This window comes from Scyliorhinus torazame, chromosome 18, assembly GCF_047496885.1.
Source record: "Scyliorhinus torazame isolate Kashiwa2021f chromosome 18, sScyTor2.1, whole genome shotgun sequence".
Lineage (NCBI taxonomy): Eukaryota > Metazoa > Chordata > Chondrichthyes > Carcharhiniformes > Scyliorhinidae > Scyliorhinus > Scyliorhinus torazame.
The window spans coordinates 82,966,349-82,991,350 of NC_092724.1; the positions used below are offsets into that span (position 1 = coordinate 82,966,349).

At 46.3% G+C, this 25,002-nt stretch overlaps 1 protein-coding gene across 1 annotated transcript in view; it reads right to left on the minus strand.

Annotated features, from left to right (window-relative positions):
- The window catches only part of unc13d (unc-13 homolog D (C. elegans)), a 653,595-nt gene that overhangs the window by 85,793 nt on the left and 542,800 nt on the right, over window positions 1–25,002 (minus strand). Inside the window, exons 17-18 of the mRNA XM_072481965.1 lie at window positions 17,905–18,002; window positions 15,399–15,450 (exon numbers count right to left, since the gene is read on the minus strand). Coding sequence (XP_072338066.1) covers window positions 15,399–15,450; window positions 17,905–18,002 — 150 coding nt within the window. The remainder of the gene's footprint in view (window positions 1–15,398; window positions 15,451–17,904; window positions 18,003–25,002) is intronic.

The window sequence follows — 25,002 nt, forward strand, 5'->3', positions numbered from 1 at the left end:
CATGTCATACACATGCAAGGATATCGGTACAAACACAGAGCTTCAACAGTTCATTTGTACAAATAAAATCAAACACACAGGGCTGGATTCTCCGATTCTGGGGCTATGTCCCCATGCCGGCGTGGGAACGGTGGTGTTTTACGCCAAAGAATATGGCTCAAAACGGCCAACGATTTCCCGTTTCTGCGGGGCTAGCAGGACGGCAGCTTAGAGCACCCGGCTCTAGCTGCCGATATGTCCCGGAGAATTGCCGGGTCCGTGGTCGCGCATGCGCACGGCGGCGGACTGCAGCGGCCGCGCTGTGCTACATGGAGTGGCTGCCCGCAGACCTGGCCCGCGAAATAATCCCCCCCTTCGACTGACTTGAATGCCCTAGACCACCCCCACACAGTGCCCCCTGCCCCGAATAATGTCCCCCCCCCTGCCCGCGGATCGGCACTCCCCCCAAGTCCGCAGCCACCACGCTGAGTTCCTCAAGGGTGAGACCACACGTTCCCACGCCGTCGGAACTCAGCCAGTCGGGGGAGAGACATCGGGGGGCGGGCCTCAGGCAACGTCCTGAGGCCGTTGATAGGTGGCTTGGCGGACTCCGAGAGTGCGTCGCTTTGGAGGGGCGGATCATTGCGAAGGCGGCGCCGCCCCCGATTTGGTCGGGAACTCGGATTCTCCCGCTGGTCTCTGAATGCGATTTAAGCATCAGTGACCGGAGAATCCAGCCCACTGTATCACCTCTCACAGGTCTTCAACAGAATGGAGGATCCTTCGTGTTCGGTCGTTTTACATATCAGTCTCTGTCCATGAGCCTCTGATGTACAGGCCTTCTGATATGGCCTAAGTTTGGTATCCACATGTTCCACTGGCGATCAAGGTCCAGTAAAGCAGCCTCGATGTCCAGCGTATTTGTGTCGCGAAGATGTGCTAATCGACAAACAGCACTCATCACACTTGCAATAAAGTCACCAGCAATCTGAAAAAGCATTTCTTCAACACGTTCATCAAGTTGCTCATTCGGATCAATATGCCTCTCTCTCTCCTTCCTGCAGCTCCCAGCAGCAGATTTAACAGCAGTGGAAAATTGCACCAACCCAGAGCATGCCAGAAAAGAAAAAGAGCTCCCCTTCTACAGCCCAGGCATCAGGTAATTTTACCATCCTCCCTTTCCTTACTCCAGGCCACAAAAACAAAGAGGCAGCTGCAAACAAACACACAGCCTCCCGGCAGCTGCACCTGCATGCAGCAACAAGCAGCAAATACCGTTCATTCAGATCAATCTGCCTCTCCCTTCCCCTCCTGCAGCTCTAAGCAGCAGACTCCCCAGCAGTGGAAAGTCCCACTGACTCAGAGCATCCCAGAAGAGAGAAAGACCTTCCCTTTCTCCAGCCCAGAATACAGAAAATGGAGGAAACAGTAGCAGCAGCCTCCAGGCATTTGCTACAAGCAGGAGCAACCTGTAGCTGTGTAGTGCTCTCAAAGCACTACACAGTGCTTTTTTTTTTTAAGAATAAAGGGATTAAGGGTTATGGTGTTCGGGCCAGAAAGTGGAGCTGAGTCCACAAAAGATCAGCCATGATCTCATTGAATGGCGGAGCAGGCTCGAGGGGCCAGATGGCCTACTCCTGCTCCTAGTTCTTATGTTCTAACAAGGCTAATTCCTCATTAGAAATAGCCTTGAGCTGTGAAGCTAGAGGCTGCTCACAGTCAAAGGGAGTTAAAATGACCTTCAGCACTGGACCAAAAACAGGGCTCTGTCCAGGAAGTGTTTGGTAGGACAGACAAGCAACAGCTGTATTTGCCCATTATGGGTATGCACAATATTTAAAGATAGCTTGCAGGCCTCACAGACAAAAAGCCCCTCAATCCACACCCCCTGGCCCAGGAACGACGCCCGACCTGGAATGCTTCAGCCGCCAGCATCCCGCACATCGCACCGCACCGCCCCAGTGTCCTTGAGCTGCATGCTGGAAAATGGAAAGGGCTACTCACCTCCTCAGTTTCCCTCAGAAACCATTGCACCAGCTTCATGTTTTTGAGTACCTAATGGCGTCTGTGTGATTTCTCGCTGGGGAGTTAGTTACTTCCCTTATGGCTATTACATTTGACTTCAATCTCACTAATGAGACTGAAATTAATACAAATTAGGGTTAATTACATGCTCGCCATATTTGGGTGAGATTCCCTATTTGGAACACGGCAGTTAGATAGCAAACTGATTTGCGCTTAGTGCAAATTTCGATTTTGGTCTTTCAACCTAAGAACAAACAAAGAACAACACATCGCAGGAACAGGCCCTTGGCCCTCCAAGCCTGTACCGGTCATGACACTAACCTTGGCCAAAACCCTCAGCACTTCCTTGTACCGTATCCCTCTATACCCATCCTATCCAGGTATTTGTCGAGATGCCTTTTGAACGCTGTTAATGTATCTGCTTCCACAACCTCCCCTGGCAGCGTGTTCCAGGCACTCATCACCCTGTGCATAAAAAACCTGCCTCGCACATCTCCTATAAACTTTGCCCGACGGACCATCAAACTATGCCCCCAGTAGGAGGGGACCGACGGACCTTCAAACTATTCCACCCTGGGAAAGAGCACCTGCACTCTATTCCTCATAATCCTGAAGACCTCTATCAGGTCGCTCCTCAACCTCCGTCATTCTAATGAAGACAGTCAGAGTCTATTCAGCCCCTCCGCATAGGACCACCCAGACCAGGCAACATCCTGGTAAACCTAATCTGCAGTCTCTCCAAAGCCTCCATATCCTTCTGGTAGTGTGGCGACCAGAATTGTGCGCAATATTCCAATTGCGGCCTTACCAATGTTCTATACAACTGTAGCATGACTTGCCAGTTTTTATACTCACTATTTTCCTGCTATATAACCGGCGCAGATTGCAACGCGGTGGTTAAATCGCACCCGAGGAAAATCTTTTTCTCTCAGGGGATCGTGAGTTTCTGGAACTTGCTTCCACAAAAAGATGAGTGGTTAAATCACGCTCGATGTGTACATTGGGGCAAAATGAAGATGATCAGATTGATATCTTTCAGGACAATAACCCAAACCTTCCTGCCTCCTGATCATTGGTGGATTGAAATAGCCCAGCAGTTTAAACTTACAACAGACTGATTCCCTGCTGCCTGAGACCATCCACAAATGTCACTGAGCCTGTTCTCAGGGCGGAAACTTGGGCCACATGCACTGGAATGATTGTTTAAAATCTGTTCCAATGTGACTAGTTAGGAATTAAAATCTGGCTAATGTCATTTCTTATTGGTAAATTAAAAATGGTGAACAGACATCAGTGTTGGACTGTGATCACAATCCTCAGCCACACACGTCAGTGTACTTTAATCTATTGTGTCCATGTTGGCAAAATGTTGAGACAGAAACCAGAGTACTTGAGTGTTTTTTAATTATTATGAGATTTTCCTTCCTTGTTTTTTGAATGATGGGTGTTATTTGTTAAGTGAATATACCATATAAAGTTCATTTTCCTGTACTGTATGAGTGTGCATAAGTCATTCTTTACTCAAGTTAGTCCATATGGCTTAAACAGTGTCACCATAGACTGACCTATGGCTGGTGAAGACTGGTCTAGTGTGTAGAAGGGTATCTTGGTAAACAGAGAAATGGATACCTCCAGAAAAGTCAGCCCTTATCCTTTGACAGGACAGAGAGAGAGAGAGGTTACTGTGTTAAAATTGTACAGTTTTTCTAGCTAGACACAGGGAGATGGAAAAGTGCTGCTTAGTTGTGTGAGTTTCCCCGAGATGGGAAGAGTGCATCATTTATGATAGTGAATCTAGATACAGCAAACAGAATGGAAGGTGAACATGTGCATGAGCAGAGGATTCTGCAGGAACAGATAGCATCTCTACAGATGAAGGGTCATCACACTGACATCCCAGAGGGTCCACCAAGATGAGGCCCGCAACCAGGCTGCTGTAAGAAAAGTCCTCAAAGCATTACGAATGACAAGTAGTTGTTTCAGTATACTGAATATCTTTGAAGTTGTCAATCTATTTTCTATCCAAGAAGTCCAATTCTTAAAATTAATCTCACCAATTTACATTATTTTCAGTCAATAATCTTAATTACAAACTGTATACTCCAACAAGCCGATCAATGCTGCTTGACACTGTGACATAACCTCGGGAGGCAGAGGTGGTCATAGATAGAAGCTTCAGGGATGTAGTTACTCCGAAGAATAAAGATAGATGGGTGACGGAGAGAGGGGCTGGGAGGAAGCAGTCAGTACAGGGATCCCCTGTGGTCATTCCCCTTAGTAACAAGTATACCGCTTTGGATACTGTTGGGGTCTTCATATAGATAGAGGGATTATGAGGGATAGCTGGGGCTTACCAGGGGTAAGCCATGGGGTACAGGTCTCTGGCACAGAGTCTGACCCTATTGCTCAGAAGGGAAGGGAGGAGAGGAGTAGAGCATTAGTCATTGGAGACTCCATAGTTAGGGGGATAGATAGGATATTCTGTGGGAACGAGAGAGACTCGCGGTTGGTGTGTTGCCTCCCAGGTGCCAGGGTGCGTGATGTCTCGGATCGTGTTTTCGGGATCCTTAAGGGGGCGGGGGAGCAGCCCCAAGGCGTGGTCCACATAGGTACCAATGACATAGGTAGGAAAAGGGATAGGGATGTAAGGCAGGAATTCAGTGAGCTAGGGTGGAAACTTAGATCGAGGACAAACAGAGTTATTATCTCTGGGTTGTTACCCGTGCCATGTGATAGCGAGACGAGGAATAGGGAGAGAGAGGAGTTGAACACGTGGCTACAGGGATGGTGCAGGAGGGAGGGTTTCAGATTTCTGGATAATTGGGGCTCATTCTGGGGTCGGTGGGACCTCTACAAACGGGATGGTCTACACCTGGACCAGAGGGGTACCAATATCCTGGGGGGGAAATTTGCTAATGCTCTTCGGGAGGGTTTAAACTAGTTCATCAGGGGCTTGGGAACCTGAATTGTAGCTCCAGTATATAGGAGGTTGAGAGTAGTGAGGACATGAGTAAGGTTTCAAAGTTGCAGGAGTGTACCGGCAGGCAGGAAGGTGGTATAAAGTGTGTCTTCTTCAATGCCAGGAGCATCCGGAATAAGGTGGGTGAACTTGGTATCTGGGACTTCGATGTTGTGGCCATTTCGGAGACATGGATAGAGCAGGGACAGGAATGGTTGTTGCAGGTGCCAGGGTTTAAATATTTCATTAAGCTCAGGGAAGGTGGTAAAAGAGGGGGAGGGGTGGCATTGTTAGTCAAGGACAGTATTACGGTGGCAGAAAGGACGTTTGATGAAGACTCGTCTACTGAGGTAGTATCGGCTGAGGTTAGAAACAGGAAAGGAGAGGTAACCCTGTTAGGGCTTTTCTTTAGGCCTCCGAAAAGTTCCAGAGATGTAGAGGAAAGGATTGCAAAGATGATTCTGGATAGGAGCGAAAGCAACAGGGTATTTGTTATGGGGGACTTTAACTTCCCAAATATTGACTGGAAACGCTATAGTTCGAGTACTTTAGATGGGTCCGTTTTTGTCCAATGTGTGCATAAGAACTAGGAGCCGGAGTAGGCCATCTGGCCCCTCGAGCCTGCTCCGCCATTCAATGAGATCATGGCTGATCTTTTGTGGACTCAGCTCCACTTTCCGGCCCGAACACCATAACCCTTAATCCCTTTATTCTTCAAAAAACTATCTATCTTTATCTTAACAACATTTAATGAAGGAGCCTCTACTGCTTCACTGGGCAAGGAATTCCATAGATTCACAACCCTTTGGGTGAAGAAGTTCCTCCTAAACTCAATCCTAAATCTACTTCCCCTTATTTTGAGGCTATGCCCCCTAGTTCTGCTTTCACCCGCCAGTGGAAACAACCTGCCCGCATCTATCCTATCAATTCCCTTCATAATCTTATATGTTTCTATAAGATCCCCCCTCATCCTTCTAAATTCCAACGAGTACAGTCCCAGTCTACTCAACCTCTCCTCGTAATCCAACCCCTTCAGCTCTGGGATTAACCTAGTGAATCTCCTCTGCACACCCTCCAGTGCCAGTACGTCCTTTCTCAAGTAAGGAGACGAAAACTGAACACAATACTCCAGGTGTGGCCTCACTAACACCTTATACAATTGCAGCATAACCTCCCTAGTCTTAAACTCCATCCCTCTAGCAATGAAGGACAAAATTCCATTTGCCTTCTTAATCACCTGTTGCACCTGAAAACCAACTTTCTGCGACTCATGCACTAGCACACCCAGATCTCTCTGCACAGCAGCATGTTTTAATTTTTTATCATTTAAATAATAATCCCTTTTGCCGTTATTCTTACCAAAATGGATAACCTCACATTTGTCAACATTGTATTCCATCTGCCAGACCCTAGCCCATTCACTTAGCCTGTCCAAATCCCTCTGCAGACTTCCAGTATCCTCTGCACTTTTTGCTTTACCACTTATCTTAGTGTCGTCTGCAAAGTTGGACACATTGCCCTTGGTCCCCAACAATCATCTATGTAAATTGTGAACAGTTGTGGGCCCAACACTGATCCCTGAGGGACACCACTAGCTACTGATTGCCAACCAGAGAAACACCCATTAATCCCCACTCTTTGCTTTCTATTAATTAACCAATCCTCTATCCATGCTCCTACTTTCCCCTTAATGCCATGCATCTTTATCTTATGCAACAACCTTTTGTGTGGCACCTTGTCAAAGGCTTTCTGGAAATCCAGATATACCACATCCATTGGCTCCCCGTTATCTACCGCACTGTTAATGTCCTCAAAGAATTCCACTAAATTAGTTAGGCACGACCTGCCCTTTATGAACCCATGCTGCGTCTGTCCAATGGGACAATTTCCATCCAGATGCCTCGCTATTTCTTCCTTGATGATAGATTCCAGCATCTTCCCTACTACCGAAGTTAAGCTCACTGGCCTATAATTACCCACTTTCTGCCTACCTCCTTTTTTAAACAGTGGTGTCACGTTTGCTAATTTCCAATCCGCTGGGACCACCCCAGAGTCTAGTGAATTTTGGTAAATTATCACTAGTGCATTTGCAATTTCCCTAGCCATCTCTTTTAGCACTCTGGGATGCATTCCATCAGGGCCAGGAGACTTGTCTACCTTTAGCCCCATTAGCTTGCCCATCACTACCTCCTTGGTGATATCAATCCTCTCAAGGTCCTCACCTGTCATAGCCTCATTTCCATCAGTCACTGGCATGTTATTTGTGTCTTCCACTGTGAAGACCGACCCAAAAAACCTGTTCAGTTCCTCAGCCATTTCCTCATCTCCCATTATTAAATCTCCCTTCTCATCCTCTAAAGGACCAATATTTACCTTAGCCACTCTTTTTTGTTTTATGTATTTGTAGAAACTTTTACAATCTGTTTTTATATTCTGAGCAAGTTTACTCTCATAATCTATCTTACTCTTCTTTATAGCTTTTTTAGTAGCTTTCTGTTGCCCCCTAAAGATTTCCCAGTCCTCTAGTCTCCCACTGATCTTTGCTACTTTGTATGTTTTTTCCTTCAATTTGATACTCTCCCTTATTTTCTTAGATATCCACGGTCGATTTTCCCTCTTTTAACCGTCCTTCCTTTTTGTTGGTATAAACCTTTGCTGGGCACTGTGAAAAATCACTTGGAAGGTTCTCCACTGTTCCTCAACTGTTTCACCATAAAGTCTTTGCTCCCAGTCTACCTTAGCTAGTTCTTCTCTCATCCCATTGTAATCTCCTTTGTTTAAGCATAAAACACTAGTGTTTGATTTTACCTTCTCACCCTCCATCTGTATTTTAAATTCCACCATATTGTGATCGCTCCTTCCGAGAGGATCCCTAACTATGAGATCCTGAATCAATCCTGTCTCATTACACAGGACCAGATCTAGGACCGCTTGTTCCCTCGTAGGTTCCATTACATACTGTTCGAGGAAACTATCGCGGACACATTCTATAAACTCCTCCTCAAGGCTGCCTTGACCGACCTGGTTAAACCAATCAACATGTAGATTAAAATCCCCCATGATAACTGCTGTACCATTTCTACATGCATCTGTTATTTCTTTGTTTATTGCCTGCCCCACCATAATGTTACTATTTGGTGGCCTATAGATTACTCCTATCAGTGACTTTTTCGCCTTACTATTCCTGATTTCCACCCAAATGGATTCAACCTTATCCTCCATAGCACCGATGTCATCCCTTACTGTTGCCCGGATGTCATCCTTAAATAACAGAGCTACACCACCTCCCTTACCATCCACTCTGTCCTTCCGAAAAGTTTGATACCCTCGGATATTTAACTCCCAGTCGTGACCATCCTTTAACCATGTTTCAGTAATGGCCACTAAATCATAGTCATTCACGATGATTTGTGCCATCAACTCATTTACCTTATTCCGAATACTACGAGCATTCAGGTAAAGTACACTTATGTTGGCTTTTTAACCTCTGTTCTGAATCTTAACACCTCGATCAGTAACCTCTCCTAAGTTATATTTCCTCTTAACCTTTCTCCTAATTTTCCTTGTCGTCGAACCCACATCTTCCTGTAACAACCTGCCGCATCGCTTACCATTAATGTTTTCACTTCCCCTTTTATTTCTTTTAGTATTCCTGGTCCTATTCACTGAGCTCCCCTCAGTCACTGTACCTTGTACTGTCGCCCTTTTTGATTTCTGACTATGGCTTCTCTGCCTTACACTTTCCCCCTTACTGCCTTTTATTTCTGTCCCTGTTTTACTACCTTCCAACTTCCTGCATCAGTTCCCACCCCCCTGCCACATTAGTTTAAACTCTCCCCAACAGCTCTAGCAAACACCCCTCCTTGGACATTGGTTCCAGTCCTGCCCAGGTGCAGACCGTCCGGTTTGTACTGGTCCCACCTCCCCCAGAATCGGTTCCAATGTCCCAGGAATTTGAATCCCTCCCTCTTGCACCATCTCTCGAGCCACGTATTCATCCTCTCTATCCTGAATCAATCCTGTGTGCAGGAGGGTTTCCTGACACAGTATGTAGATAGGCCAACGAGAGGCGAACCATATTGGATTTGGTACTGGGTAATGAACCAGGACAGGTATTAGATTTGGAGGTAGGTGAACACTTTGGTGATAGTGACCACAATTCGATTACGTTTACTTTAGTGATGGAAAGGGATAGGTATATACCGCAGGGCAAGAGTTATATCTGGGGGAAAGGCAAATATGATGCGATGAGGCAAGACTTAGGATGCATCGGATGGAGAGGAAAACTGCAGTGGATGGGCACAACGGAAATGTGGCGCTTGTTCATGGAACAGCTACTGCGTGTCCTTGATAAGCATGTACCTGTCAGGCAGGGAGGAAGTGGTCGAGCAAGGGAACCATGGTTTACTAATGATGTGGAGATGCACCTGAGGAAGGAGCAGCGCTCCGAAAGCTAGTGACATCGAAACAAACCTGTTGGACTTTAACCTGGTGTTGTAAGACTTCGTACATGGTTTACTAAAGCAGTCGAAACACTTAGAACATAGAACATAGAACGATACAGCGCAGTACAGGTCCTTCGGCCCACGATGTTGCACCGAAACAAAAGCCATCTAACCTAAACTATGCCATTATCATCCATATGCTTCTCCAATAAACTTTTAAATGCCCTCAATGTTGGTGAGTTCACTACTGTTGCAGGTAGGGCATTCCACGGCCTCACCACTCTTTGCGTAAAGAACCTACCTCTGACCTCTGTCCTATATCTATTACCCCTCAGTTTAAAGCTATGTCCCCTCGTGCCAGCCATTTCCATCCGCGGGAGAAGGCTCTCATTGTCCACCCAATCTAACTCCCTGATCATTTTGTATGCCTCTATTAAGTCTCCTCTTAACCTTCTTCTCTCTAACGAAAACAACCTCAAGTCCATCAGCCTTTCCTCACAAGATTTTCCCTCCATACCAGGCAACATCCTGGTAAATCTCCTCTGCACGTGATGTCTCGGATCGTGATTTCCGGGTCCTTAAGGGGTAGGGGGAGCAGCCCCAAGTCGTGGTCCACATTGGCACTAACAACATGGGTAGGAAAGGAGACAAGGATGTCAGGCAGGCTTTCAGGGAGCTAGGATGGAAGCTCAGAACTAGAACAAACAGAGTTGTTATCTCTGGGTTGTTGCCCGTGCCACGTGATAGTGAGATGAGGAATAGGGAAAGAGAGCAATTAAACACGTGGCTACAGGGATGGTGCAGGCGGGAGGGATTCAGATTTCTGGATAACTGGGGCTCTTTCTGGGGAAGGTGGGACCTCTACAGACAGGATGGTCTACATCTGAACCTGAGGGGCACAAATATCCTGGGGGGGAGATTTGTTAGTGCTCTTTGGGGGGGTTTAAACTAATGCAGCAGGGGCATGGGAACCTGGATTGTAGTTTTAGGGTAAGGGAGAATGAGAATATAGAGGTCAGGAGCACAGATTTGACGTCGCAGGAGGGGGCCAGTGTTCAGGTAGGTGGTTTGAAGTGTGTCTACTTCAATGCCAGGAGTATACAAAATAAGGTAGGGGAACTGGCAGCATGGGTTGGTACCTGGGACTTCCATGTTGTGGCCATTTCGGAGACATGGATAGAGCAGGGACAGGATTGGATGTTGCAGAAGTATTTGGCAGGTAGGATCAAGGAAAACCCAAAAGCTTTCTATAGGTATGTCAGGAATAAGCGATTGACTAGGGAAAGAGTAGGACCAGTCAAGGACAGGGATGGGAAGTTGTGTGTGGAGTCTGAAGAGATAGGCGAGATACTAAATGAATATTTTTCGTCAGTATTCACTCAGGAAAAAGATAATGTTGTGGAGGAGAATGCTGAGACCCAGGCTATTAGAATAGATGGCATTGAGGTACGTAGGGAAGAGGTGTTGGCAATTCTGGACAGGCTGAAAATAGATAAGTCCCCGGGGCCTGATGAGATTTATCCTAGGATTCTCTGGGAGGCCAGGGAAGAGATTGCTGGACCTTTGGCTTTGATTTTTATGTCATCATTGGCTACAGGAATAGTGCCAGAGGACTGGAGGATAGCAAATGTGGTCCCTTTGTTCAAAAAGGGGAGCAGAGGCAACCCCGGCAACTATAGACCGGTGAGCCTCACGTCTGTAGTGGGTAAAGTCTTGGAGGGGATTATAAGAGACAAGATTTATAATCATCTAGATAGGAATAATATGATCAGGGATAGTCAGCATGGCTTTGTGAAGGGTAGGTCATGCCTCACAAACCTTATCGAGTTCTTCGAGAAGGTGACTAAACAGGTAGATGAGGGTAGAGCAGTTGATGTGGTGTATATGGATTTCAGTAAAGCGTTTGATAAGGTTCCCCACGGTAGGCTATTGCAGAAAATACGGAGGCTGGGGATTGAGGGTGATTTAGAGATGTGGATCAGAAATTGGCTAGCTGAAAGAAGAAAGAAGAGGGTGGTGGTTGATGGGAAATGTTCAGAATGGAGTTCAGTTACAAGTGGAGTAACAAGGATCTGTTCTGGGGCCGTTGCTGTTAGTCATTTTTATCAATGACCTCGAGGAAGGCGCAGAAGGGTGGGTGAATAAATTTGCAGACGACACTAAAGTCGGTGGTGTTGTCGACAGTGTGGAAGGATGTAGCAGGTTACAGAGGGATATAGATAAGCTGCAGAGCTGGGTAATTATTGGTAGAGGGATTGAGTTCCGGAGTCAGGAGGTCATGTTGCAGCTGTACAAAACTCTGGTTCGGCCGCATTTGGAGTACTGCGTACAGTTCTGGTCACCGCATTTTCGGAAGGACGTGGACACTACCTCCAAATCCAACACCTGGCCTGGTTCATTACCCAAAACCAAATCCAACGTGGCCTCGCCTCTTGTTGGCCTGTCAACTTTTTGTGTCAGGAAACCCTCCTGCACACATTGTACAAAAAATGACCCATCTAATGTACTCGAACTATATCTTTTCCAGTCAATATTTGGAAAGTTAAAGTCTCCCATAATAACTACCCTGTTACTTTCGCTCTTATCCAGGATCATCCTCGCCATCCTTTCCTCGACATCCCTAGAACTATTTGGAGGCCTATAGAAAACTCCCAACAGGGTGACCTCTCCTTTCCTGTTTCTAACCTCAGCCCATACTACCTCGGAAGATGAGTCCCCATCTAGCATCCTCTCCGCCACCGTAATACTGCTCTTGACTAGCAGTGCCACACCTCCCCCTCTTTTGCCTCCTTCTCTGAGCTTACTAAAACACCTAAACCCCGGAACCTGCAACATTCCTGTCCCTGCTCTATCCATGTCTCCGAAATGGCCACAACATCGAAGTCCCAGATACCAACTCATGCTGCCAGTTCCCCTACCTTATTTTGTATACTCCTGGCATTGAACTAGACACACTTCAAACCACCTACCTGAACACTGGCCCCCTCCTGCGACGTCAAATCTGTGCTCCTGACCTCTATACTCTCATTCTCCCATACTCTAAAACTACAATCCAGGTTCCCATGCCCCTGCTGCATTAGTTTAAACCCCCCCAAAGAGCACTAACAAATCTCCCCCCCCCAGGATATTTGTGCCCCTCAGGTTCAGGTGTAGACCATCCTGTCTGTAGAGGTCCCACCTTCCCCAGAAAGAGCCCCAGTTATCCAGAAATCTGAATCCCTCCCGCCTGCACCATCCCTGTAGCCACGTGTTTAATTGCTCTCTCTCCCTATTCCTCATCACATTATCACGTGGCACGGGCAACAACCCAGAGCAAACTCTGTTTGTTCTAGTTCTGAGCTTCCATCCTAGCTCCCTGAAAGCCTGCCTGACATCCTTGTCCCCTTTCCTACCTATGTCGTTAGTGCCAATGTGGACCACGACTTGGGGCTGCTCCCCCTCCCCCTTAAGGACCCGGAAAACACGATCTGAGACATCACGTACCCTTGCACCTGGGAGGCAACATACCAAACGTGAGTCTGTCTCGCTCCCACAAAATCTCCTATCTGTGCCCCTGACTATCGAGTCCCCAATTACTAATGCTCTGCTCCTTTCCCCCCTTCCCTTCCCTCTTGTCAAGAGGAAGAAGGAGGCTGATGTAAAGATGAGACATGAAGGTTCAGTTAGGATGCTCGAGAGTTACAAGTTAGCTAGGAAGGACCTAAAGAGAGAGCTAAGAAGAGCCGGGAGGGGACATGAGAAGTCTTTGGCAGGTAGGATCAAGGGTAACCCTAAAGTTTTCTATAGATACGTCAGGAATAAACGAATGACTAGGGTAAGAGTAGGGCCAGTCAAGGACAGTAGTGGGAAGTTGTGCTTGGAGTCCGAGGAGATAGGAGAGGTGCTAAATGAATATTTTTCGTCAGTATTCACACAGGAAAAAGACAATGTTGTCGAGGAGAATACTGAGATTCAGGCTACTACACTAGAAGGGCTTGAGGTTCATAAGGAGGAGGTGTTAGCAGTTCTGGAAAGTGTGAAAATAGATAAGTCCCCTGGGCCGGATGGGATTTATCCTAGGATTCTCTGGGAAGCTAGGGTGGAGATTGCTGAGCCTTTGGCTTTGATCTTTAAGTCATCTTTGTCTACAGGAATAGTGCCAGAAGACTGGAGGATAGCAAATGTTGTCCCCTTGTTCAAGAAGGGGAGTAGAGACAACCCCGGTAACTATAGACCAGTGAGCCTTACTTCTGTTGTGGGCAAAATCTTGGAAAGGTTTATAAGAGATAGGATGTACAATCATCTGGAAAGGAATAATTTGATTAGAGATAGTCAACACGGTTTTGTGAATGGTAGGTCATGCCTCACAAACCTTATTGAGTTCTTTGAGAAGGTGACCGAACAGGTGGATGAGGGTAAAGCAATTGATGTGGTGTATATGGATTTCAGTAAAGCGTTTGATAAGGTTCCCCTCGGTAGGCTACTGCAGAAAATACGGAGGCATGGGATTCAGGGTGATTTAGCAGTTTGGATCAGAAATTGGCTAGCTGGAAGAAGACAAAGGGTGGTGGTTGATGGGAAATGTTCAGACCGGAGTCCAGTTACTAGTGGTGTACCACAAGGATCTGTTTTGGGGCCACTGCTGTTTGTCATTTTTATAAATGACCTGGAGTAGGGCGTAGAAGGATGGGTGAGTAAATTTGCAGATGACACTAAAGTCGGTGAAGTTGTGGACAGTGCGGAAGGATGTTACAAAGTTATAGAGGGACATAGATAAGCTGCAGCGCTGGGCTGAGAGGTGGCAAATGGAGTTTAATGCAGAAAAGTGAGGGGTGATTCATTTCTGGTTGCCGCATTATAGGAAGGATGTGGAAGCATTGGAAAGGGGGCACAGGAGATTTACCAGAACGTTGCCTGGTATGGAGGGAAGATCTTATGAGGAAAGGCTGAGGGACTTGAGGCTGTTTTCGTTAGAGAGAAGAAGGTTAAGAAGAGGTGACTTAATTGATGCATACAAGATGATCATAGGATTGGATAGGGTGGACAGTGAGAGCCTTCTTCCTCGGATGGTGATGTCTAGCACGATGGGACATAGCTTTAAGTTGAGGGGAGATAGATATAAGACAGATGTCAGAGGTAGGGTCTTTACTCAGAGAGTAGTAAGGGCGTGGAATGCCCTGCCTGCAACAGTAGTGGTCTCGCCAACACTAAGGGCATTCAAATGGTCATTGGATAGACATATGGACGATAAAGGAACAGTGTAGATGGGCTTTAGAGTGGTTTCACAGGTAGGCGCAACATTGAGGGCCGAAGGGCCTGTACTGCGCTGTAATGTTCTATGTTCTATGTCTTTCTAGCTTATATTAGTCTTTCCATCATTTCAACCTTTCTAATAAACAATTTGCACACTTATCCTTGAAGTTTAAACACTGCTAATTGTGATCAGCAATCGTGAGCCCATGGCTCTGCCAATGGATTAGCAAGAATTGGGAAAACTATTGACTCAGTGATTTGGACATGCCTTATGGATTAGATTAGTGAAGTGAAATATAAATGATTCTCTACTGGCTGATGTAATTTAGGCACTATACATCCCACACATAGATTGGGTAGTAATCCTAAAATGTTATCATTGAATCCCTACAGTGCAGAAGGAGGCCATTCGGCCTATCAGGTCTGCACCAACCCTCTGAAAGAGCACTCCGCCTAAGCCCACTCCCCCGCCCTATCCCAATAACTCCTTAACCTAACCTACACATCCTTGGACACTAAGGGACAATTTATCATGGCCAATCCACCTAACCTGCACATCTTTGGACTGTGGGAGGAAGCCGTAGCACCCGTAGGAAACCCACGCAGCCACAGGGAGAATGTGAAAACATCACACAGTCACCATCTCAGTTCTCATATTCACACATGGCCCTGAAGAAGATGTTATCAAGGATGCTCACTGCTTTATTTACAGCCTGGGATAAGTCCTCAGGTGTTGGTGTGACTGAATTTATCCTTACCAATTCCAGGAACTGTCGGTAGGCAATGCTGAACACATCTGCTTTGATAGTGCTGTAAAAAGAGAAAAAAATCAGACAGTTATATTTTAGAAAAACGAAGAGTCAGAACGTGATCATAAAACAAATCCAATTCAATTCAATTGACAATTCTAACTTTCTAATCCTTGGGTTTCCTAGGTTTTATAGACAAATGGCTTCATTATGTGAGTGCATGGAGAGCACCAACAAATTAAATAAACACTGAGAGTGATAGGGGATTAATTATTCGAGTGAGAATGGGTTAATTAAACAAGATCACTGAGTGAGAATGGTTCAATTACTTGAGATCACACAGTGAGAATGGGTTAATTAAACAAGATCACAGAGTGAAAATGGGTTAATTAAACAAGGTCCCTGTGCGGCAACACAGGTGGAGAAGGTAGTCAAGAAGGCAGACAGCATGCTTGCCTTCGTTGGCTGGGGCATTGAGTATAAGAATTGGCAAGTCATGTTGCAGCTGTATAGAACCTTAGTTAGGCCACACTTGGAGTATAGTGTTCAATTCTGGTTGCCACACTACCAGAAGGATGTGGAGGCTTTAGAGAGGGTGCAGAAGAGATTTACCAGGATGTTGCCTGGTTTGAAGGGCATGAGCTATGAGGAGCGGTTGAATAAACTTGGTTTGTTCTCACTGGAACGACGGAGGTTGAGGGGCGACCTGACAGAGGTCTACAAAATTCTGAGAGGCATAGACAGAGTGGATAGTCAGAGGCTTTTCCCCAGGGTAGAGGGGTCAATTACTAGGGGGTATAGGTTTAAGGTGTGAGGGGCAAGGTTTAGAGGAGATAGGGGGTAGGGTGCTCTTTCCAAGAGCCGGTGCAGACTCGATGGGCCAAATGGCCTCCTTCTGCACTGTAAATTCTATGACCTATGAGATGTACGAGGCAAGTTTTTTTTACACAGAGCGTAGTGGGTTGAAAGCCTGGAACTCGCTGCCGCAGGAGGTGGTGGAAGCAGGGACGATAGTGACACTTAAGGGGCATCTTGACAAAATACATGAATAGGACGGTAACAGAGGGTTACGGACCCAGGAAGTGCAGAAGTTTTTAGTTTAGTCGGGCAGCATGGTCGGCACGGGCTTGGAGGGCTGAAGGGCCTGTTCCTGTGCTGTACTTTTCTTTATTCCTTGTTCAAGATCACAGAGTGAGAATGGGTTAATTAAACAAGATCACACAGTGAGAATGGGTTAATTAAACAAGATCACACAGTGTGAATGGGTTAATTAAATAAGATCACAGTGTGAAATTGGGTTAATTACTTGAGAACAGTGTGAGATTGGGTTAATTAAAAAAGATCACAGAGTGAGAATGGGTAAATTAAATGAGATCTCAGAATGACAATGGGTTAATTATTCAAGATCAGAATGAGAATGGGTTAATTACTCGGGAACACAGAGTGAGAATGGGTTTATTGAACAAGATCACAGTGAGAATGGGTTAATTAGCGGCATCGTAGCACAGTGGTTAGCACTGTTGCTTCACAGCTGCAGAGACCTGGGTTCGATTCCCTTTTTAAAAATAAATTTAGAGTACCCAATTCTTTTGTTTTCAATTCAGGGATAATTTAGCATGGCCAATCCACCTAATCTGCATATGTTTGTGTTGTGGGAGAATGTGCAAACTCCACACGAACAGTGACCCAGGGCCGTGATTGAACCCGGGTCCTCAGCGCTGTGAGGAAGCAGTGCTAACCACTGTGCCATCATGCCACCCTGGGGGGTTCGATTCCCAGCTTGGGTTAGTGTCAGTGCAGAGTCTGCACGTTCCCCCTGTGCCTGCGTGGGTTTCCTCCGGGTTCTATGGTTTCCTCCCACAAGTCCCAAAAAACATGCTTGTTAGGTGAATTAGACATTCTGAATTACCCCTCAGTGGAGCCGAATAGGCGCCGTAGTGTATGGCGACTAGGGATTTTGACAGTAACTTCAATGTAAACCTACTTATGACACTAATAAAGATTATTAAAATTAAATAAGATTACAGAGAATGGGTTAATTACTCAAGATCATTGAGTGAGAATGGGTTAATTCCGTGAGATCACAGAATGAGAACGGGTTAATTACTCAAGATCACAGAGTGAGAATGGGTTAATTACTCGAGGTCACTGAGATCACTAAAGGTTTAACTACTCACAGGACTCTTGCACCAATTCAATAACCAGCATTCGCCCTCAGTGAAGTAGCAAATCAGGAGCAGATCCTCACATTGTGGTGCTGGTTTAGCACAGTGGGCTAAACAGCTGCCTTGGAATGCAGAACAAGGCCAGCAGCTCGGGTTCAATTCCGTACCGGTCTCCCCGAACAGGTGCCGGAATGTGGCGACTAGGGGCTTTTCACAGTAACTTCATTGAAGCCTACTTATGACAATAAGCTATTATTATTATCATTCCTCCCATCTAATGGCGAGTTGGGGTTAGACAATGAGGTGCTCTATAATTCACCCCGTATGATTACATGTGTAACGGGCCCTACCCGGTGTAAGTCTTTGACCGTGTTTTCCGGCTGTCCAACAGGTCAATATTCAGTTGCTCTATGAATATCACCAGTGATTTCACAATTTCTTCCTCAGTCTGTGAAGACAGAAAATAATTAAGCTTAAATTTTGAATGCAGTATTCACAAAATAATCATTTTTGGATAGATGTTAGATCAAATAAATCGTGTGAGTGGCATTAATCACCAATGGTATATTGATAAAGATGGAATGTGATTGGGCTACAGAACTTGGTCAAGTCTATGCTGAGTCATTTGGGATGATAACACATTATTGCTACTACTCCCTGGGTTATAGAAACTAAGATCAGCCAGTGATCTCAAGAGTATTGAAAGTCAAAGAGATCTAGGAGTACAGGTACACAGGTCATTGAAAGGGGCAACACAGGTGGAGAAGGTAGTCAAGAAGGCATACGGCATGCTTGCCTTCATTGGCCGGGGCATTGAGTATAAGAATTGGCAAGTCATGTTGCAGCTGTATAGAACATTAGTTAGGCCACACTTGGAGTATAGTGTTCAATTCTGGTCGCCACACTACCAGAAGGATGTGGAGGCTTTAGAGAGGGTGCAGAAGAGATTTACCAGAATGTTGCCTGGTATGGAGGGCATAAGCTATGAGGAGCGATTGAATAAACTCGGTTTGTTCTCACTGGAACGAAGGAGGTTGAGGGGGCGACCTGATAGAAGTATACAAAATTATGAGGGGCATAGACAGAGTGGATAGTCAGAGGCTTTTCCCCAGGGTAGAGGGGTCAGTTACTAGGGGGCATAGGTTTAAGGTGAGAGGGGCAAAGTTTAGAGTAGATGTACGAGGCAAGTTTTTTACGCAGAGGGTAGTGGGTGCCTGGAACTCGCTACCGGAGGAGGTAGTGGAAGCAGGGACGATAGGGACATTTAAGGGGCATCTTGACAAATATATGAATAGGATGGGAATAGAAGGATATGGACCCAGGAAGTGTAGAAGATTGTAGTTTAGTCGGGCAGTATGGTCGGCACGGGCTTGGAGGGCCGAAGGGCCTGTTCCTGTGCTGTACATTTCTTTGTTCTTTGTTCTTTGTTTGTATCCCTGCTGGGAAGTTTACACATATCAGGGTAAGGGGCCAATCACTTAGAACTGAGTTGGGAGAAATTTCTTCAAAGGGTTGTCAATATTTGTAATTCTCTGCCCCAGAGGGTTGTGGATGTTCCATCATTGAATAGATTTCAGGTTGGGACAGACAGATTTTTGGTCTCTTGGTGAATCAAATGTGAGTGAGCGGGACAATTGAGCAGGGCATGAAGATCAGCCACAATTGTATTGAATGGTGGAGCAACTTAATGGGTCGTATGGTCTACTCCTGCTCCTATTTCTTGTCCTGCTCAATTGAATATGGTTAGCCTCACAAATGAAGAATGGTATTTGATTAAGGGACCAAAGAGACATTGGAGCCTGAAAGATTGAGGGCTAACATTCAACTATATTAAGAAAAGAGGAACAATATCTGAGTTGGTGCTTTCATGTTGGCCCGTGTGTGTTTTGATATGTCTCATGCTTGGTAACTGAACTTGTCACTGGTCAGTGATCCTAAATTGGAAGGAATGTGACTGTGTGGGGAACTACAGAAGGTGTGGCTATACTGCAAAGGGAAGGTTACTCTATCTAATTCATGTTGTACCTGCCTTGGGAGTGTTTGATAGGGTAATGGTGTTACAACACCCTGAGCGAGAACATGGTCAATTCCAGCCCCCCTTGATCAGGAGTGGTAACACAATTGACTTAACAAATAATTCTTCAAAAAATTCCCAAAGTCTTTCATCCTTAGCAGCCCAATAATTACAGTCACCAGGTTTGTAAATTTAAACATAATTGCTTTTTATTAATAACAAGAACTGTAATGAAATATGGAACAAATTCAACTGGTTAATCATAATTCAACTGGTTAATCATAAGTAAAAGGAAATAAATAGTCCTCGTTTCAGGTGGTTGACATTAAGCACACCTTTCCTCAAAGTAAGATTTCAGATCCAGGTTTCGGTGTTCAGCCTGGAATGGTTTCACTGTAGATTCATTCATCCAAGTTCACTGTGGGTTCAGAAATACATCAACCTACAGTCGTTTTGGAGAGAGACAGATGGAAGAGAGGGAGCAGGTCCTTTTCCTTGTGTGCCCAGGTCTCAGCTCTGCTTTCTTTAGGTCTTTGGAAATCATCTCACTCAGACAGGATCCAATCACCACCTGTTGCTGGGCAGAATACGGCCTGTTCACTAAATCATTGGCCACCAGCCAACCAATCGAACTGATTCCCACCCCATCTCTCGCTTGCAACAAAGTCTGGGCTCTGCTGTCCAATGATAGCAGCACCACATACTATGTTGCAACTTCTTGAATCCCAAATTCTCTCCGCTGCCTCATTCTTCCAGCGGAGCGGGCAGAGAGGGGAGCGATTTTTGGAGGGGAGAGTTTCATAGTTTCACAGAATTTACAGTGCAGAAGGAGGCCATTCGGCCCATCGAGTCTGCACCGGCTCTTGGAAAGAGCACCCTACCCAAGGTCAACACTTCCACCCTATCCCCATAACCCAGTAACCCCACCCAACACTAAGGGCAATTTTGGACACTAAGGGCAATTTATCATGGCCAATCCACCTAACCTGCACATCTTTGGACTGTGGGAGGAAACCGGAGCACCCGGAGGAAACCCACGCACACACGGGGAGGATGTGCAGACTCCGCACAGACAGTGACCCAAGCCGGAATCGAACCTGGGACCCTGGAGCTGTGAAGCAATTGTGCTATCCACAAGGCTACCGTGCTGCCCGAGAGCTGGAAGGTAAGCTGAGTTTTTGATTTTTAACTTACTTTTTCGGAGCATGGAGTCGGCCGTGGGGAGACCTGGGAAAGTTGTATTACCCAATAAATTTGAACGGTGAGGAATCCCGAGACACTACACGTGTAGTGTCTCCCAACCTCCCTCCTCCTCTAATCTCAAAAAAAAGACTCAGTGCTGCGAGCAGGTAAGATATTTACTTTTTTTTTTACTGGGAGACTAAGTAGAGGTGATGGTAGCTAGGTCAGTGGAATGTTCCTCCTGCAGATTGTTCGAGGTAAGGGAGACCACCGGTGTCCTTGCGGACTTCACCTGCGGGAAGTGCAGCCATCTCTACCTCCTCACAGACCGTGTTAGGGAACTGGAGCTGGAGCTGGATGAACTGAGGATCATTCGGGAAGCTGAGGGGGTGATAGATAGAAGCTACAGAGACATAGTTACACCTGAGAACAAAGGTAGCTGGGTAACAGTTAGAGGTGGGAAGAGGAGGAAGCAGTCAGTGCAGGGATCCCCTGTGGTTGTTCCTCTCAACAATAAGTATACCGCTTTGGATACTGTTAATAGAACATAGAACATAACAGCGCAGTACAGGCCCTTCAGCCCTCGATGTTGCGCCGACCTGTGAAACCACTCTAAAGCCCATTTACACTATTCCCTTATCTTCCATATGTCTATCCAATGACCATTTGAATACCCTTAGTGTTGGCGAGTCCACTACTGTTGCAGGCAGGGCATTCCACGCCCTTACTACTCTCTGAGTAAAGAACCTATCTCTGACATCTGTCTTATATCTATCTCCCCTCAACTTAAAGCTATGTCCCCTCGTGCTAGCCATCACCATCCGAGGAAGAAGGCTCTCGCTGTCCACCCTATCCAATCCCCTGATCATCTTGTATGCCTCAATTAAGTCACCTCTTAACCTTCTTCTCTCTAACGAAAACAGCCTCAAGTCTCTCAGCCTTTCCTCATAAGATCTTCCCTCCATACCAGGCAACATTCTGGTAAATCCCCTCTGCACCCTTTCCAATGCTTCCACATCCTTCCTATAATGCAGTTGGGGGGATTACCTAGCAGGGGTAGGCTGCAGTGACCAGGTCTCTGGCACGAGGTCCGGCTCTGGGGCTCAGAACGGAAGGAGGGAGATTAGGAGAGCACTAGTTATAGGGGATCAATAGTTAGAGGTACAGACAGGCGGTTCTGTGGGCACGGGCGAGACTCTCGGATGCCAGGGTCCAAGACGTCTCGGATCGTGTCTTCAGGATCCTTCAGGGGGAGGGGGAGCAGCCAGAAGTTATGGTGCACATTGGTACTAACGACATAGGTAGGAAAAGGGGTGTGGATGTGATAAACGAGTTTAGGGAGTTGGGCTGGAAGTTAAAAGTCAGGACAGACAGAGTTGTCATCTCTGGTTTGTTGCCGGTGCCATGTGATAGCGAGGCTAGGAATAGGGAGAGAGTGCAACTGAACACGCGGCTGCAAGAATGGTGTAGGAGGGAGGGCTTCAGGTATTTGGATAATTGGAGTGCATTCTGGGGAAGGTGGGACCTGTACAAGCAGGACGGGTTGCATCTGAACCAGAGGGGCACCAATATCCTGGGAGGGAGGATTTCTAGTACTCTTCGGGAGGGTTTAAACTAATTTGGCTGGGGAATGGGAACCGGATTTGTAGTCCAGCAACTAAGGCAGCCGATATTCAGGACGCCAAAGCGTGTAATGAGGCAGTGGGGAAGGTAACACTGACAAAGGAGAGTACTTGCAGGCACGGAGATGGGTTGAAGTGTGTATACTTCAACGCAAGGAGCATCAGAATTAAGGTGGGTGAACTTAAGGCATGGATCAGTACTTGGGACTATGATGTGGTGGCCATCACGGAACTTGGATAGAAGAGGGGCAGAAATGGTTGTTGGAGGTTCCTGGTTATAGATGTTTCAATAAGATTAGGGAGGGTGATAAAACAGGTGGTGGTGGTGGGGGCGGGGGTGGCGGGGGGGGGGGGTGGCATTGTTAATTAGAGATAGTATAACAGTTGCAGAAAGGCAGTTCGAGGAGGATCTGCCTACTGAGGTAGTATGGGTTGAAGTCAGAAATGGGAAAGGAGCAGTCACCTTGTTGGGAGTTTTCTATAGGCTTCCCAATAGCAGCAGAGATGTGGAGGAACAGATTGGGAAACAGATTTTGGAAAGGTGCAGAGTCACATGGGTGACTTCAACTCCCAAATATTGAGTGGAAACTCTTTAGATCAAATAGTTTGGATGGGATGGTGTTTGTGCAGTGTGTCCAGGAAGCTTTTCAAACTCAGTATGTAGATTGTCCGAACAGAGGGAAGGATATTACCAAGATTTGGTACTTGGTAATGAAATGAAAATCGCTTATTGTCACAAGTAGGCTTCAAGTGAAGTTACTGTGAAAAGCCCCTAGTGCTGCTGGCCTGCTTTCAAAGCCAGCGATTTAGCCCTGTACTAAACAGCCCCTGGTAATGAACCAGGGCAAGTGATAGATTTGTTATTGGGGGAGCATTTTAGAGATAGTGACCACAATTCTGTGACTTTCACTTTAGTAATGGAGAGGGATAGGTGCGTGCAACAGGGCAAGGTTTACAATTGGGGGAAGGGTAAATATGATGTTGTCAGACAAGAATTGAAGTTCATAAGTTGGGAACATAGGCTGTCAGGGAAGGACACAATTGAAATGTGGAACTTGTTCAAGGAACAGATACTACGTGTCCTTGATATGTATGTCCCTGTCAGGCAGGGAAGAGATGGTTGAGTGAGGGAACCATGGTTGACAAGAGAGGTTGAATGTCGTGTTAAGAGGAAGAAGGATACTTATGTAAGGCTGAGGAAACAAGGTTCAGACAGGGCTCTGGAGGGATACAAGATAGCCAGGAGGGAACTGAAGAAGGAGAGCTAAGAGAGGGCATGAAAAAGCTTTGGCAGGTAGGATCAAGAAAAACCCCAACGCATTTTATACATATGTGAGAAATATGAGAATAACTAGAGCGAGGGTAGGTCCGATCAAGGACAGTGGCGGGAGATTGTGTATTGAGTCTGAAGAGATAGGAGAGGTCTTGAACAAGTACTTTTCTTCAGTATTTACGATTGAGAGGGGCCATATTGTTGGAGAGGACAGTGTGAAACAGACTGTAAGCTCGAGGAGATATTTGTTAGGAAGGAAGATGTGTTGGGCATTTTGAAAAACTTGAGGACAGACAAGTCCTCCAGGCCTGACGGGATATCCAAGGATTCTATGGGAAGCAAGAGATGAAATTGCAGAGCCGTTGGCAATGATTTTTTCGTCCTCACTGTCAACAGGGGTGGTACCAGGGGATTGGAGAGTGGCGAATGTCGTGCCCCTGTTCAAAAAAGGGACTAGGGATATCCCTGGGAATTACAGGCCAGTTAGTCTTACTTCGGTGGTCGGCAAAGTAATGGAAAGGGTACTGAGGGATAGGATTTCTGAGCATCTGGAAAGACACTGCTTGATTAGGGAGAGTCAGCACGGATTTGTGAGGGGTAAGTCTTGCCTCACAAGTCTTATTGAATTCTTTGAGGAGGTGACCAAGCACGTGGATGAAGGTAAAGCAGTGGATGTAGTGTACATGGATTTTAGTAAGGCATTTGATAAGGTTCCCCATGGTAGGCTTCTGCAGAAAGTAAGGAGGCATGGGATAGTGGGGAATTTGGCCAATTGGATAACGGACTGGCTAACCGATAGAAGTCAGAGAGTGGTGGTGGATGGCAAATATTCAGCCTGGAGCCCAGTTAGCAGTGGCGCACTGCAGGGATCAGTTCTGGGTCCTCTGCTGTTTGTGATTTTCATTAATGACTTGGATGAGGGAGTTGAAGGGTGGGTCAGTAAATTTGCCGACGATACGAAGATTGGTGGCGTTGTGGACAGTGAAGAGGGTTGTTGTCAACTGCAAAGAGACATAGGTAGGATGCAGAGCTGGGCTGAGAAGTGGCAGATGGAGTTTAACCCTGAAAAATGTGAGGTTGCCATTTTGGAAGGACAGATATGAATGCGGAATACAGGATTAACGGAAGAGTTCTTGGCAATGTGGAGGAGCAGAGAGATCTTGGGGTCTATGTTCATAGATCTTTGAAAGTTGCCACTCAAGTGGATAGAGCTGTGCAGAAGGCCTATGGTGTGCTTTCGTTCATTAGCAGAGGGATTGAATTTCAGAGCCGTGAGGTGATGATGCAGTTGTACAAAACCTCGGTAAGGTCACATTTGGAGTACCTCATTTTAGGAAGGATGTGGAAGCTTTGGAAA